This window comes from Podarcis vaucheri (genome assembly GCF_965113315.1).
Source record: "Podarcis vaucheri genome assembly, chromosome: 2".
Lineage (NCBI taxonomy): Eukaryota > Metazoa > Chordata > Lepidosauria > Squamata > Lacertidae > Podarcis > Podarcis vaucheri.
Window position 1 is genome coordinate 123,698,867 of NC_138760.1, and position 16,966 is coordinate 123,715,832.

Genomic DNA, 16,966 nt, shown 5'->3' on the forward strand with positions numbered 1-16,966 from the left:
GATCCTAGAGACAGTAGAGTAAAAATCAATCTATTGGCCATCCATAGCCTTTTCTGTTGAGCATCCTTTGAAAATGAAATTGACAGTGGCTTTGAGGGGAGAGGAATGCTCTCTCTAGAAAGGCTAACACAGACCCTGTTTCCTGGCACCAAGCAAAAGCTTGCTTTTGTTTCCCCAGGTCCTTCAATCTCTCTCATCCTGTTACGTAACTGATATTTTATTTCAGTGTTTCTGCAGAATAACCTGATTTAGCTTTTGCAGCTGGGCTGTGTGGGTTGGCTATTATTTGTTCTGGGTTTCTTCTACATTCCAAGATTTTGGGTTGTTATCCTGTTTCAGTCAGCAGAAGGGTGCCGGAACCTGCAATGGAAAGTTTAGTTTCTCATAATTCTGTATCAGTAACAACACCTGTGGGTGACTTTAGCCACATATAAAAGAGCTTAGCTTTGAAACTGCCTTTCTGAGTCATTTATGAGTCAGCACTGATTTTGGAAAAATTATATAGTCCCTGCTGTCTCATAGGCAAGACATATTTTTTATACAAGAACTGATTTTGAATGTACAGTGGTACCTCAGGTTAAGTACTTAATTCGTTCCGGAGTTCCGTTCTTAACTTAAAACTGTTCTTAACTTGAAGCACCACTTTAGCTAATGGGGCCTCCTGCTGCCGCCGCGCCGCCGGAGGATGATTTCTGTTCTTATCCTGAAGCACTATTTCTGGGTTAGCGGAGTCTGTAACCTGCAGCATATGTAACCCGAGGTACCACTGTATTTCTAATTCTATGAAAGGTGCCAACCTGAAGGGCAGCTTGCAGGTTTGCTTCAGAGTCAGTGCTGATATAGTAATACAGGCACCTTGCCACTCACGTGCAATCAGCACATGGCTGTCTGCTGATGTGCAGTTTTGGGTGCAGGAGCAGAACCGACTTGTGCAAGTCCCACTGATGTCCCACAGCAGCCAGGAATGGAACCCCTGTGTAAGCAGGGATTCCCCTGTATATAATTTTGGGCCTGATAATAAATAATCCTTATCCATTATATTTATTATTACCAAAAGAAAAGTCTCAAAGCAAATTACAGTTTAAATAATTTAACAATCTATTAACTTAACTGGGTGAGTTTTAAAATTAAATATAAACAGAATTTTTATTAATTTGCATTACAGTGGTACCTCGGGGTTACATACGCTTCAGGTTACATACGCTTCAGGTTACAGACTCCACTAACCCAGAAATAGTATCTCGGGTTAAGAACTTTGCTTCAGGATGAGAACAGAAATCATGCTCCGGCAGCGCGGCGGCAGCAGGAGGCCCCATTAGCTAAAGTGGTGCCTCAGGTTAAGAACAGTTTCAGGTTAAGAACGGACCTCCGGAACGAATTAGGTACTTAACCCGAGGTACCACTGTATTTTTAACCACTGTTTTTTCCCCGTCCATGGGTATCACTTTTGATTTACGCAGATATTTTAAACGGTTAAGTTTGATGGTTTGAAATATTTTCGAATCCGTAATTGGTGGTGTATGGATTTCGTGAAATAAATAAAAACAATTGACAAAAGGTTGTAAGAAAATCCCTCCCAAACGCTTCATGTTTTCTTGCCACAGAATTCACAGAACCACAGGGCAGAGTCCACACATCCGCCCTGCCTTTAAGGGCTTACAGTTTTATTATCAACTTTAAACATTTCCTTTCCACGTAACAATCTGCGAGGTTGAAAAAGATGAAGCATCAAACAGGTACTGGAGCTCTTCTATGTGGCCTCCCCAACTGAGGTTGTTGCCATGTTTGTGGTACTGAGACAGTTCCTTTCCTCAGAGAGCTCTGTTGCATAACGGAAGGTCCGTGTGGTATGGATTCTCTCGTGAGCTGTAAGGTTTGCGCTCTGGCTGAAGCTTTTCCCACAGGCGGCACACGTGTACGGCTTCACTCCCGTGTGTTGGTTTCTGCTTCCTTCACTGTGCAGCGAAGTGCTTGTCACAAGACAATGTTTACATTCCACAGTCAGAGTACTGTTGGGTTTTCCCACGGGAATGGGAAGCTGGATGTGACGTACACTGGTTTCCTGTTTTTCACTGTTTCTCTCGGTGTTCTTCATTCCGAGGAGAAGGAGGGGTTGCTTCTCTGCTCCAGCAGAGGCAAGATGCATGTTTGTAACTTCTCAATACTGAACTGAGAATAAAGCAACTTTAAGCATGTGGCACGTACTGTTCATCATTCCGTTGTGCAAAGGACTCTGCAATAACAACATTTTGGTTATCGGGCCCAGAAAGACGTAAATCAAACTGAGGAATGCAGACTCCAGCAGTCGAGTCGGAATGCCGGCAGAGGTACAGAGGAACGGATCGCGTTATCTGCTCTGCGCGTCAAGTTTGATTGATGGAGGTATGTGCTCATGCTGCCCGGAGCAGCCTGCCAGCCTGCCAGCTTCTAGTTTATGGTTTTATGGCTGGACTTTGAACTTTTAAAGCCGTTTTGCCGCGATATAGTTTAAGGCACAAGCTCACAGGCTTGGATGGCTGGGGAAAGCGAAAGTACTTTTTACAAGTGCTTTTGGAAGTTGTACTGTGACGCAGTTTGATTAAAGCAGCAATGATGGCTAATGCAAAGCTGGTTGATGCTTTTGGGATTCCTAAGCTCAATAAGAAAAATTACACGGAGTGGGTGCTATATGCAGAGGCAATTCTGCGGAAAGAAGGTCTGTTTAATGTTATTACAGACAACCCCCCAGCTCCAATTACAGCTGAATGGGCTGCTAAGGATTCCAAAGCACGGGGAACGCTTACGTTGATAGTATCCCCAGAAGAGCTCTGTTTGTTGCGTGGAAAGACCACAGCCAGAGAAATTTGGGACTCTTTAAGAGAAGCTCACTTGAGGACAGAAGCTGGTTCCTCAATGTACAACTATGCCAAGCTGCATGGCATGGCTCTTGCTGAAGGTGGAGATGTGCGTACACACCTGATGGAGATGCAGAATCTGAGACATGAGCTGCAACAGAGAGGACTCAACTTTCCAGAGGCTGTGTATTCCTTCATGATACTACATTCTTTGGGTTCAAGTTGGGAGTCCGTTGCCACTCAGATTGCTGTTCAACCAACTGCTCAGCTCACAGTAGCCTATGTTACTGCCGTGATACAGAATGAAGCAGATCGCCGGGGTGCTAGCTGCATGGGTAAGGGGGAGTCTTCACAGACGTCATCCCAGAATGCAGTGGAACCACCAGAGGGCGCCAAAGCTTTGAAGGCAGTGAAATGCTACTCGTGTGGACGTCTAGGCCATATGAAGAGGGAATGCAGATATCCCAGGGCCAAGACAGAGCAGCGCAGCGAAAGCTCATCGCGTGGAAAAGGCCAAAGCAAAGGCAAAGGTCCAGTGTCCAGGACAACGCAGCACAAGGCAATGGTCTCACGCTTCACTCCAAAGGTTGCAAAGGTCCAGAAGACGTCTAGATCTTTCTTCGTTGTTGATTCAGCAGCTACCCACCACATGTGCAACGATAAGAGACTGTTCGTGTCTTTTACACCGCAGGAAGGTGCGATTCACCAGGCGGATGACCACACGATCCCCAGTCAAGGCTACGGAACTGTTGTTCTTCACAGTTTGGACTTATCGATACAGGATGTACTTTACGTTCCAGATGCCACACACAATCTTCTAAGTGTGATGCAGCTGAATGAACGGAACATTGACGTTTCCTTCAAGAACAAGAAATGCACCATCACAAAGAAAGACGATTATGTATTGCATGCTGAATGTGTTGATCGTTTGTTTGTTTTGTATTATGATGATGTTGTGCAGAATGAGACTTGTTGCATTGCAGGTTCTAACAAAAGTTTGCATGCAGGATGTATTCATGATTTTCACAGGAAATTTGGTCATTTGCATTTTGAGGCAGTATCTAAGATGCCTACCTTGGTTGAAGGTATGACTATTAAACCCTGCAGGTACCACATGAAGTGCAAGGCATGCGCAGCAAACAAGGTGAAAATGGCTGTGAAAGGTAAGGTGTCTAGTAGGCAAGCTACAGAACCATACCAGATTGTTCATGCTGATTTAGTTGGTCCACTATCGCCCTCTTTAGGTGGCAATAGGTTCTTCATGGTTCTCATTGATGCATTTTCCAGGTATATTTACGTGTACAATCTCAAGCAGAAATCAGAGGCTTTTCCAAGGTTCAAGGAATTCTGTGCTTGGTTGGAAAATGTGCATGGTAAGAAAATAAAAATTCTTTTCACAGATCGCGGGGGAGAATTCACTTCTCAGCAGTTTGAAGCTTTTCTGACTGAGAAAGGAATTCAGCACGATTTGTCCAGTCCTCGCTCGCCATGGCAGAATGGGCTTTGCGAAAGGGCAAATCAAACATTGCTTCAAGGGTTAAAAACCTTGCTGCATGATGCCAATCTTCCAGAGAGTTATTGGGCCGAAGCTCTCTCGTGTTTTGTTTACAGTTACAATCGCAGGTTATCTTCAGCGATTGGTTGTACCCCCTATGAGAAGATGTTTGGCAAAAAACCATACATCAAACACATGAAAATTTTTGGTTCTGACATGTGGATCCACTCACCACAAAGCTCCAAATTAGGCAAACGTGGTTTGCATGGTATCTTTCTAGGTTATCAGAAAGGTTCTTACAGAATAATGATGACTGACTCTAAGACAATTAAGCTCACAAGAAGTGTTGAGTACAATGCCAAGTGGGGGGAGAATGTGGGAATTTTCCAATGTTATCCTGATGACAGTGATGAGACTGAGGATAAGCAACAGCAACCCACACCCACTGATGAAGGTTCTGATTCTGATTCTGAAACTGAATCGGGTGATTCAGAGGATTTCAAGAGTGCGAAAGCCTCTATGCAACCCTCTGAAAGCTCTGATCAGGAATTGGAAGAACCATTGTTCACAATAGGTCACTTTTCTCCTAAGAAGGAAGAGAAGAGTGTTGAAGACCAAAGGCTGATTCGCAGGTCACAAAGAGCCACAAAAGGCAGACCTCCAAAGAGATTTGCTGATGAATTTGCTAAGACAGCAGTAGCAGCTGTTAAAAGCTCCAAGAAGGTATTTGAACCTTCAAGTTTCCAAGAAATCCAGCATTTGGATTCTAAGGAAGCTGAGCCATGGTTAAATGCCATGAAGGCTGAGCTTGATTCCTTAGAAAGGAACAAAACTTGGGAGCTAGTTCCAGTAGTTCCAGGAATGAAACTGCTTGGAAGCAAATGGGTCTTCAAAGTGAAGACTGATCAAAATGGCAAGATAGTCAGACACAAAGCCAGATTGGTAGCCAGAGGTTTTGCACAGGTACCAGGTGAAGACTATCACGAGACCTACTCACCCACGGTGAGATATGAGAGCATAAGGCTTATGCTCAAGCTAGCTGCAGAGGAGAATCTACACATTAGGTGAATCACTTTATATGCTTCCACCTGATGGCGTACAGGTAAAACAGGGATTTGTTTGTGCTCTGAAGAAGTCCCTTTATGGTCTCAAACAAAGTGCACGGTGTTGGCACACAAAACTCACTGAAGCATTGTTTTCACTAGGTTTTCAGCAAGGGAAAGCTGATCCATGTGTATTTGTCAAAGAGGAGGGGCAAAAGAAGCTGTATTGTTTGTTTTATGTTGATGATATTTTATTCTTTTGGAAAGATGTCACAATGTACAATAACGCCCTAGCTCAACTGAAAGAGCACTTTGACATGAAAGATCTTGGTGAGGTAAACAACTACCTATCTCTGGAAATAGAGAGAGATCAAAGTGGTAACATTCTAGTACACCAGTCACGGAAAATTGCTGATGTGTTAAGCAAACTGAACCTGATGGATGCTAACCCTGTAGACACACCGATGACAACAGGTTATCAGATAGAAGACACTGAAGAAGCATTTTCTGACACTACACTGTACAGAAGTGTGCTAGGCAAGCTAAACTTCATTGCCAGATGTTCAAGACCTGACATTGCTGTTAGCTGTAATTTGCTAAGCAGACAAGTTAACAATCCTACTGTTAAGGATTGGAAAGCTCTGAAACGCGTAGCACGCTATTTGAAAGGCACTATGCATTACAGACTGAGATTTAACAATCAGAAGTCTGGTGGTCTTGAGATTTTTGCAGATGCAAGTTTTGGAAGTGACACTACAGACAGGAAAAGTACGTCTGGAGTTTGCTACATGTACAATCAGGGTCTATTTGATTGGTCATGCAAGAAGCAAACAACAATTAGCTTAAGTACTTGTGAAGCTGAACTGAATGCACTGTCTTATTCACTTAAGGATTGTGAATGGTTGTTACAATTGTGCAAAGACATGAAAATTCCTGTCAAATGTCCAATCCAGGTTTACCAGGACAACAAAGCATGTTTGGCTTTGCTGAATTCGGAAGGTTGTAAGCAAAGCACGAAGCACTTGCAATTGAAGGTGCAACATGCTAGGGAACATATTCAGAAGGGACTCGTAACGGTGTCCTATATGCCAGGTAATGAAATTCCTGCTGATGTATTGTCCAAGATTGTATCAAGGGATCAACACTGTACCTATGTACAGAAGTTGGGTTTGTACTGATATTGTACGAACACGCTGCCCAGTGATGTTCACAGAAAGGGGGAGGATGTTGGTTTCTGCTTCCTTCACTGTGCAGCGAAGTGCTTGTCACAAGACAATGTTTACATTCCACAGTCAGAGTACTGTTGGGTTTTCCCACGGGAATGGGAAGCTGGATGTGACGTACACTGGTTTCCTGTTTCTCTCGGTGTTCTTCATTCCGAGGAGAAGGAGGGGTTGCTTCTCTGCTCCAGCAGAGGCAAGATGCATGTTTGTAACTTCTCAATACTGAACTGAGAATAAAGCAACTTTAAGCATGTGGCACGTACTGTTCATCATTCCGTTGTGCAAAGGACTCTGCAATAACAACACCGTGTGGGTCCTTGCATGAACAATAAGGATGGATCTCTGGTTGAAGCTCTTCCCGCACTCGGAGCACGCGTAGGGTCTCTCTCCTGTATGGATCCTCCGGTGGGCTTTGAGATGCGACGGATTACTGAAGCTTTTCCCACAATCCGAGCACTTATGAGGCTTCTCTCCCGTGTGGATTCTCCGATGAGCAATGAGGTGCGACTGGTGGCTGAAGCTCTTCGCACAGTCGGTGCACTTATAGGGCTTCTCTCCGGTGTGGACTGTCTCGTGGGCGCTGAGGTTGGAGCGGTGGCTGAAGCTCTTCTCACAGTTCGGACACTTGTACGGCCTTTCCCCTGTGTGCATTCTCTGATGTATGACAAGGTTGGAGCAGCGACTGAAACTCTTCCCGCAAGCTGAGCAGTTGAATGGCTTCTCTCCTGAATGGGGGCTTTCGTGCAAAGTCAGGTGAGGCTTCTGTCTAAAGACAGGCCCGCACTGAGCTACTTCACCCTCTTTCCTCACTAGGGGATTCTGCTGTGGGTTTCCAGAGCTTTCCCCCCAAACAGGACAGTGAGGAATGTTCTGTTTGGTACTTCCCAGCAATTCCACCACTCCACAATGTTCTGGCCGATGTTGCTCCATCTCCCATGTCCTCTCATCGCTTAGGAGCATAAAGAGAGATTCCCAACATGAGTCATTCCATGTATCAAGGGGAGAAAGAACATCGAGAAGCAGGCTAAACTAAACAAGAGGCGATTAATAATAATAATAATAATAATAATAATTTATTACTTATATTCCATCCATGTGGCTGGGCCTCCCCAGCAATCAAACATCAAATATTAAAAACTTCCCTAAACAGGGCTGCCTTAGAAAATGGTGTTTAGGCAATACGTGCAAAAGAGCGTCCAAATAATGTAAGTTCTTTTCTGAGAGTTAGGAAAATTCACCAGAGTCAGTTGGATGTTCTTCCTCATTTTGACTGGAGAAAGGGGAAAAGAGGGGGAACACATTCTAAGGCAACAGAGCAATTCTCCCATCCCAGCCACAGCAAATTCTTACCCAAGGAAATGGCACTCACACTCTCGTCCTCCTCCTTGATGCAAACTGGCCCCTGCCAGGTGTCCGCCTGATCCTCCTTGGCCTCAGATAGAAGCGCCTTCTCTGCTTTGCAAAGCTCCGGTACCTGGAAGAACAAGTGGGGCAAGAGTTTCAAAAAGCATGGGGGAAATGCAGAGAATACTTCAGAAAACAGTGCCCTAAAGACATACCGGGACTTGTTTCGATTAATGTCTGCAGGAGACTTTGTGGATATTTAAGTTATAATTAGAAAAATCTTAATAATTATTCATAAAGGAAACCGCTTATAAGAAGTAAATAAGGAGGCCAGATACAGGATAAAGGAAGTCTTTTATTTGGTTAAAATAAAAAAAATTCCTTCCAGTAGCACCTTAAAGACCAACTAAGTTAGTTCTTGGTATGATCTTTCGTGTGCATGCACACTTCTTCAGATACACTGAAACAGAAGTTGCCAGATCCTTCTATATAGTGTGAAGGTGGGGAGGGGTATTACTCAGAAGGGTGGTGGGAATGGGAGATTGGCAGATAGCTGAGATGAGCCTGTTGACGACTGCAATAGGTCTTACAGGAAAAGGCAAGGGGTGAGAAGGTGAAACATGGCTTAGTCATGTATAATGAGATAAGAATCCAATGTCTGTATTTGGTTGTTTGTATGGTTGTATGTTATGCTTATTGTATTTCTGTACTAGGGGGTGGGGGGTTTATGTTATGCTGTAAATATGCTGTGGTGTAGTGGTTAAGAGCGGTAGTCACGTAATCTGGGAAACCGGGTTCGCGTCTCCGCTCCTCCACATGCAGCTGCTGGGTGACCTTGGGCCAGTCACACTTCTGTGAAGTCTCTCAGCCCCACTCACCTCACAGAGTGTTTGTTGTGGGGGAGGAAGGGAAAGGAGAATGTTAGCCGCTTTGAGACTCCTGAAGGGGAGTGAAAGGCGGGATATCAAATCCAAACTCTTCTTCTTCTTCTTCTAAATAAAATTTCCAATATTTTTTTTAAAAAAAGAACAAGTGAGGATCCCATTCAGGGAACAGGCCCAAGGCTTGGAGAGGGCGGTCCTAGAAGGCAGGGTTCCTCTCCCTCTCTCGTAACGCCAGAACCCCAGGGGGCGGGAACCACAATGAGGCAGAAAGTTAGGAGATTCAGGGCAGGCAAAAGGAAGGACTTCTTTAGCACAGGGCTGAACTACAGAACTCCCTGCCACAAGAGTCAGGGATGGCCACTAAATTGGGTGGCTTTAAAAGAGGACTAGACAAATGCAGGGAAGAGACGACTATCAATGGCTGCTGTTCTCAATGGCAGAAGGAGCGATGCCACCAAATACCAGTTGCTCCAAACTGCAGGTTGGGAAGAGTAGTTGTATTGTGCTCTGGTTCTGCTCCTCTGGCTGGTCGCTGTAGGAAGAGGATGCTAGACTAGGTAGGCCTTTGGCCTGATTCAGGTGCAAGAAGAAGAAGAAGAAGAGTTTGGATTTGATATCCTGCTTTATCACTACCCGAAGGAGTCTCCAAGCGGCTAACAATCTCCTTTCCCTTCCTCCCCCACAACAAACACTCTGTGAGGTGAGTGGGGCTGAGAGACTTCAGAGAAGTGTGACTGGCCCAAGGTCACCCAGCAGCTGCATGTGGAGGAGCGGGGAATCGAACCCGGTTCCCCAGATTACGATACTACCACTCTTAACCACTACACCACACTGGCTCTCAAGGCCTTCTGCAGGTTCTTAAATTCAGGTAGGATAAGGCTGCTGGTGACTACTAATCACAATAGCTGCTGTCACAGGCAAGGATACTCCTCTGCAGTACAGTGGTACCTCAGGTTACATACGCTTCAGGTTACATATGCTTCAGGTTACAGACTCCGCTAACCAGAAATACTGCTTCAGGTTAAAAACGTTGCTTCAGGATGAGAACAGAAATCGCACGGCAGCAGCGGGAGCCCCCATTAGCTAAAGTGGTGCTTCAGGTTAAGAACAGTTTCAGGTTAAGAACAGACCTCCAGAACGAATTAAGTACTTAACCCGAGGTACCACTGTACAGTCGTACCTTGGATCTCGAACGCCTTGGCTCCTGAGCAAATCGGCTCCCGAACAATCAAAACCTGGAAGTGAGTGTTCCAGTTTTCGAATGATTTTTGGAAGCTGAATGTCTGTCGGGGCTTCTGCAGCTTCTGATTGGCTTCAGGAGCTTCCTGCAGCCAATCAGAAGCTGTACTTTGGTTTTCGAATGTTTTGGAAGTTGTACGGACTTATGGAATGGATTTCGGACTGGCAGAATCCGAGATCTGGGAGAAGAAACAACAGAAGAGGACTGGGGGAAATTTAAGGACTATTTACAAAAACACTATAAGTTATATGAATGTTGAGAATTTGCTAAGTTTTGGAGAAAACTAGCTTCAGTAAAATTTTTTTGAAGGAAATGAGGTTATAATCATGAAACTATTAAAGTTTAGAGTAATTTTTGGACTTAGTATACGGTACTAAAATGATTTAACAATAGGTACTCTAAACTGAAAATATGGTTAGTTGAAAATACAAAAAACGCACGAAACAAGGTAACAATTTGCTGTTATTTTTATTGTAAAGAATGCAGGGTGCGGAAGATGTGGGGAAGTCCGGTGGATCTTGAAAATTGTGATGGAAAAACGAAAAATTTCTTTCTTTAATCTTTTCTGTTTTTTTTCTGTAAAGCTGCTTTTGTTGTATATCTGATTATATATTTGTACCTGGAAAGAAGCAATAAAAAATATTATTAAAAAAAATGGAATGGATTTCGTTCGACTTCCAAGGTATGACTGTAGTTGAAATTCACCAGGCACATTTTACAACTGGCATGGGTCCAATTGCGACCACGTGGAGATTTCTGTATGCCAGGTTGGCTAGTGACACCTCCACCTGGCTGGCCCCTTCTAGCTTTCTTAAGCAGCTAAGCAGAAGAGCTCATTTATTGCATATGTCTCCCACCTTTTTCTCCAAGGAGTCTATGGTTCACCTCCCCTCCTCAGTGAAACCCTACAACATCCCTGTAAGGTAGGCTAAGGGGCTGTGACTGGCCCAAGGTCATCCATTGAGCTTCATGACTGAGTGGGGATTTGAACCCTGATCTCTCAGCTCCTAGTCCGACATTCTAACTACTATACCACACTGGCTTCCTAGAGTTCTTCTGCTATGGGGCATCTCTATAAATTAAGTCGGTCCATAAATATGGGGAAAGCAAAATGTCACTTACAGAAGGATCTGAAATACTTTCATTGAAGCTTCAATTAATTTTCTTCTGGGTTGTTTTACTTGATGTGTCAATGTGTTGTGAACTGCTTTGAGACTTTTTTCTTTAAAATATAAAGTGGTATAGAAATTAAATGAATATATAATAATAACAAATCCCACTGAGGGGGAAATGGCGCCTAGACTTTCCATTGTGGTGACCGCAACCTAGGTTTAAGGTGCCATTTGACGATTAGCTTATACATCAGTGTTTCTAACACTGTTTCTCTGAATACCACTTACTTAGGGAATCACAATCATGAAGACCATTGTTGCACTAGGCTTCCACTGTTCTCATGGACATCTGTTTGGCCACTGTGAGAACATCTCCCCCTGTCTGCCCTCTATACCTTATTTCTCCCATTCATGTTCTGACTAGGCCATATGTACAGTGGTGCCCCGCAAGACGAATGCCTCGCAAGACGGAAAACTCGCTAGACGAAAGAGTTTTCCGTTTTGGAGGTGCTTCGCAAAACGAATCTCCTATGGGCTTGCTTCGCAAGACGAAAATGTCTTGCGAGTTCCTGCGGGGTTTTTTCCCTCCCCCCCTTTTCTAAGCCGCTAAGCCGCTTATCAGCTGATCCGATAAGCCGCTAAAAGCCGCTAATAGCGCTAATCCGCTAATCCGTCAATGGGCTTGCTTTGCAAGACGAAAAAACCGCTAGACGAAGAGAATCACAGAACGGATTCTTTTCGTCTTGCGAGGCACCACTGTATTTCAAAACTCTTCAGAACTGAGCAACTTCCAATCTCTCACCTGAGCTTCCTGTCTCTTGCCTTCTTGCTGCATAACTAAGGTGTTTTCCACCAGCAACACAGCCTGGGCACAAGTCTCCGGGCTCCGTTCCTTGACCCAGCCCTGCGTCTCCAAGGGCAAGACAGCCACAACTGCTCCAGGATCACCAGATCCAGGATCTGCTCCTTGCTGCTTCTCTCCGGCTTCAGCCACTGGTGGCAAAGTTCTCGGAGCCTTTGGCAAACCTCGCGGGGGTCATCACCTTCCAGATAGGGGAATCGCTGGAAGATCTGCCGCAGGGTGTCCGGGCCGGCCTCATCTGGAATCTCTTCCTTCACTTCCCTGTGGCTGGCCTTGCCTTCGCCCAAGAGGCTGCTCTCAGACCATTGGCCTCCCCTGCAGAAGCCTGGCATCATTCGGCTCACAGTCTTCTCTCCGATTTCCTGCCAACCAATATCAGCTGCACTGCCGGTAGAGGACAGAAAACCATCCCTTGAAATGGGAGGCTGCAGCACCAATGGCTGTGGGTTGTCCTCTCTCGAGTGGAGAGACTCCACTTTCCTCAGGAACTCCTGCAATTGGGCCTACCTGTGTGGCTGTGGCCCCTTATAGTTTTCCTTTGTGATCTCATGCAGTCTGGCTCTCACCCAGAATGGTTTTGTGTGCTCGCTCCAGATAGCAAGTGGGTCTTCTCTCGAGTCAAGCCGCGATTCTTCTCCTCCGCCCTCCTCCTCTCTTTTCACCCGCTTCTCCACCACAGTTTGAACCCGGACGCCGCAAGCTGAACCCCCTCCTTTGTTCGCCATTTTCTCTCTCCTTCTCCCAGACCAAAGCCAACCTGAAAAACAGGACTGCTGTTTAACTGCGTAATGACAACATGTGTGTGTTTCTAAGGGGTGAAATTCAACCTCCCTGACTAGCAAGGTTTTCCTCCCTCCCTGCGGAGAGTCAGCTGGCAATATTTAGACCAGGATGTCTCAAACGTTTGATTCTCCCCCTATTTCATCGCCCCAACAACCCTGTGAGGTAGGTCACCCAGTAAGCTTCATGGCTGAATGGGCATGTGAACCCTGGCCCACCAGAGCCAAAGAGCGCTGGTGGTTGTTTGACTACAAATCCCATCATCCTCTACTACTGGGCATGCTGGCTGGTGCTGAGGGGAGCTGCAAACCAACACCATCCGTAGGTTCATAGTTCCCTACTTCTGGTAAACAGATTACAGTGGTGCCCCGCAAGAGGAATGCCTCGCAAGACGGAAAACGAAAGAGTTTTCCGTTTTGGAGGTGCTTCGCAAAACGAATTTCCTATGGGCTTGCTTCGCAAGACGGCAATGTCTTGCGAGTTCCTGCTGGTTTTTTTCCTCCCCCCTTTTTCTAAGCCGCTAAGCCGCTTATCAGCTGATCCGATCAGCAGATAAGCCGCTAAAAGCCGCTAATAGCGATAATCCGCTAATCCTTCAATGGGCTTGCTTCGCAAGACGAAAAAACCGCTAGACGAAGAGAATCACAGAACGTCTTGCGAGGCACCACTGTAAGTGCAGTATATGAAGCTGTTTTCCAGGGTCAAAACACTGGTTGATCTGGTCAAGTAACTCAGCCTCTGTTGTCCTAAGAACATACGAAGAGCTTGCTGGATCAGGCCAATGCCCCGTTTAGTCCAGCGTCCTGTTCTCACAGTGGCCAACCAGACCAGCAAGCAGGATTTGAGCGCAAGAGACCTCTCCCCTCCTGTGGTTTCCAACAACTGGTATTCAGAACTGGTATTCCAGCAACTGGTATTGCTGCCTCCCAGCGGTGGAAGCACAGCATAGCTGAGCAGCCATTTATAACCTCCGTGAATTTGTCTGATCCTCTTTTAAAGCCCCCAAGTTGGTGGCTATCGCTGCGACCTGTGGGAGTGAGTTCCATAGGTCTGCTAATGTCATCTAATATTTATTGGATGGATTCCCCCCCTAAATTGATTTTTGAATTCTGAATTTATTGTTATTCACATGTTATACTGTATTTCAAGCTGTCTTTTGTTGCATCAATTAAGTGTTTAAAATTTGTTGTTAGCCGCCCTGAGCCCGGTTTTCTGAACCGGGAAGGGTGGGGTATAAATAAAAATTCATTCATTCATTCATTCATTCATTGTGTGAAAAAGTCCTTCCTTTTGTCCACAGGAAACCCCAGAGAGCCATTGTCCATCAGTGTAGACCACATAAAGTAACCTCTGAAGAAGAAGAAGAGTTTGGATTTGATATCCCGCTTTATCACCACCCTAAGGAGTCTCAAAGCGGCTAACAATCTCCTTTCCCTTCCTCCCCCACAACAAACACTCTGTGAGGTGAGTGGGGCTGAGAGACTTCAGAGAAGTGTGACTAGCCCAAGGTCACCCAGCAGCTGCATGTGGAGGAGCGGAGACGTGAACCCGGTTCCCCAGATTACGAGACTCTTAACCACTACACCACACTGGCTCTCTGGGCTTCCTAACCCCCTTTCCCCCTTTCCTATTTGAGCATACAGGGGAACATTGTCAACATCAGAGCCCAGACTCTCAAGGGATAAACTTCCCAGAGGGTGGACCAATGGCACGTAGTACTGAGCAAATAGGGACGCGGGTGGCGCTGTGGGCTAAAGCCTCAGCGCCTAGGGCTTGCCGATCGAAAGGTCGGCGGTTCGAATCCCCGCGGCGGGGTGCGCTCCCGCTGCTCGGTCCCAGCGCCTGCCAACCTAGCAGTTCGAAAGCACCCCCGGGGGCAAGTAGATAAATAGGTACCGCTTACCAGCGGGAAGGTAAACGGCGTTCCGTGTGCGGCTCTGGCTCGCCAGAGCAGCGTTGTCACGCTGGCCACGTGACCCGGAAGTGTCTGCGGACAGCGCTGGCCCCCGGCCAATAGATGTGAGATGGGCGCACAAACCCCAGAGTCTGTCAAGACTGGCCCGTTCGGGCAGGGGTACCTTTACCTTTACCTTTACTGAGCAAATGCAAACAACACAGGCTGAGGGAGAGAAGGGGGCAGATTCTGAACTCTTCTCTCCTTGCCAGCAACCTTTCAAGCGGAGGTTGGCAGGCCATCTGTCCTGGATTTCTGCATTGCAGGGGGTTGGACTAGATGTCCCTCGGTGTCCTTCCACCTCTACAATGCCATGATGCAAACCAGCGTCCTGTCCTCCCATCTGACTTGCCTCCTCCTGCCCTCATCCCATGCAGTTTCCTCTGGGCTCGTCTTTTCCCCCCTGCTGGCCTTCCCCGTCCTCTGCCTGACTCACCGGAGCTCCAAGGAGGGAAACCACAAGCCTGCTGCGCCTGCCCCGCGTGGGAAATTCAAACGCTACTTTCCCACGGTGGGCAGAACAGGAAATGACCTCACGGGTTGCTCGCCGCCAGCCTTCCCTCCTCGCCTAAAAAATCTAGCCCCTCTGGGCATCGACTCGTTAGCTTTAACGCCTTGGTGCATCTGATCACCTTAGCTTCAATATGAGGGCGTATACCTCCAAGGACCAGTCTGGGAAATCCTTGCTTTAAAGAATTATATCTAGCTCCCCTATGGGGAAAGGTGCTATTTAATTAGAGGCTTTTTAATTTATTTCTTAAATTTAAATTAGTTTTTAATTTAATTTGGGGCTCTGCCAGGGTGAAGCTACAGTTCCCAGGATTGTTGGGGGGGGGGAGCAGGAGTTGTGTTTTTTTAAAGGTGCATTGGGTGTGCTTTAACAGTACAGCATGGATCCACTAACAAAAGGAGGGACTTCTTCACGCAGGGCATAAACTGTGGAACTCACTGCCACAAGAGGCGGTGATGGCCACCAACATCATCATCACCATAATCATCATTTATTATTTATACCCCTCCCATCTGACTGGGTTTCCCCAGCCAAACAGACTCCCAACAGACTCTTAAAAGCACAATCAAACATTAAAAACTTCCCTAAACATGGCTGCCTTCAGATGTCTTCTAAAAGTCAGAGAGTTGTTTATTTCCTTGACATCTGATGGGAGGGCGTTCCACAGGGCGGGAGCCACTACCGAGAAGGCCCTCTTGAAAGGAAGTTAGACAAATTCATGGAGGGTAAGGCTATCAACAGATAAGACACCTGACAGCTAGGTTCTTCTTCCGCTGTCAGAGGTTGTATATGCCTTTGAATACAAGGTCCTGCTGGTGGGGGCGGGGCGGCGGCTTCCCATTGAGGCTTCTGGTTGTCCAAAGGATGCTAGACTAGACAAGCCATCAGTATGCAGATCTGCAGGGAAGAGGATTGGGACAAAATCTCTATTTAGTTGACCCTTGGGGTCACTTCCAACTCTATGATTCTGTGACAACTAGAACTGTAGTTGGGTCTGCCTGTCACTGGCTCTCTGGCACCACCTACTGTTGGTCTCCCTGCCATTAGCCCTACCAGTCCTAATGAGCACCAGTGCCAAATAATTCTCAGGACTGTAGTTTTCCCCTCAGAGCTACAATTCCCAGCCCCCTTAAAAAAGGCAGTAACCAGGATTCTTTGCAGGAAATCATGTGCATTTGGTGCGAATCTGTCCAAACATTTGCAGGGCCACAGCAGGTTTCCCATCTCTGCTATAAAAATTACAAGACAACTGCAAAAGTCCTGAGGAAGACCATCTTTATTTTACAATCTATTTGAAAAACTATTGTCACCATAAAGTTTACCATAAAGTAAGTGTCCAAATGGGATGCGGGTGGTGCTGTGGGTTAAACCACAGAGCCTAGGACTTGCCAATCAGAAGGTCAGTGGTTCGAATCCCCGCGATGGGGTGAGCTCCTGTTGCTCGGAACGGTGTTTCCGGGCGCTGCTCTGGTTCACCAGAAGCGGCTTAGTCATGCTGGCCACATGACCCGGAAGCTGTATGCCGGCTCCCTCGGCCAATAAAGTGAGATAAGCGCCGCAACCCCAGAGTTGGCCACGACTGGACCTAATGGTCAGGGGTCCCTTTACCTTTTACCTTTAAGTGTCCAAATAACTGCTAGCAAACTAGCAGGGTGAAATCTGCAAAAAAAAAAAAAAAGACTAC

At 46.3% G+C, this 16,966-nt stretch overlaps 1 protein-coding gene across 1 annotated transcript; it reads right to left on the reverse strand.

Annotated features, from left to right (window-relative positions):
- Positions 1-1,559: 1,559 nt before the first annotated feature.
- LOC309525111 (uncharacterized protein) lies at positions 1,560-15,287 on the reverse strand. The gene is made up of 5 exons (XM_082210510.1): positions 15,208-15,287; positions 11,978-12,794; positions 7,945-8,069; positions 6,901-7,544; positions 1,560-1,929 (listed from the first exon to the last, which is right to left on the reverse strand). The coding sequence occupies exons 2-5, from the start codon at positions 12,008-12,010 to the stop codon at positions 1,751-1,753; spliced, it is 981 nt and encodes a 326-aa protein (XP_082066636.1). The 5' UTR covers positions 12,011-12,794; positions 15,208-15,287; the 3' UTR covers positions 1,560-1,750.
- Positions 15,288-16,966: the final 1,679 nt, after the last annotated feature.

Bases quoted from the DNA above. Each gene is read 5' to 3' on its own strand.
- LOC309525111 (XM_082210510.1), bottom strand. From the start codon at position 12,010: ATGCAGCAAGAAGGCAAGAGACAGGAAGCTCAG. The intron at 7,545-7,944 runs TAAGAATTTGCT...TATGCTCCTAAG, and splicing joins GTGAGTGCCATTTCCTTGGG to CGATGAGAGGACATGGGAGA. The intron at 1,930-6,900 runs TGTTGTTATTGC...ACCAACACACGG, and splicing joins TCATGCAAGGACCCACACGG to GAGTGAAGCCGTACACGTGT.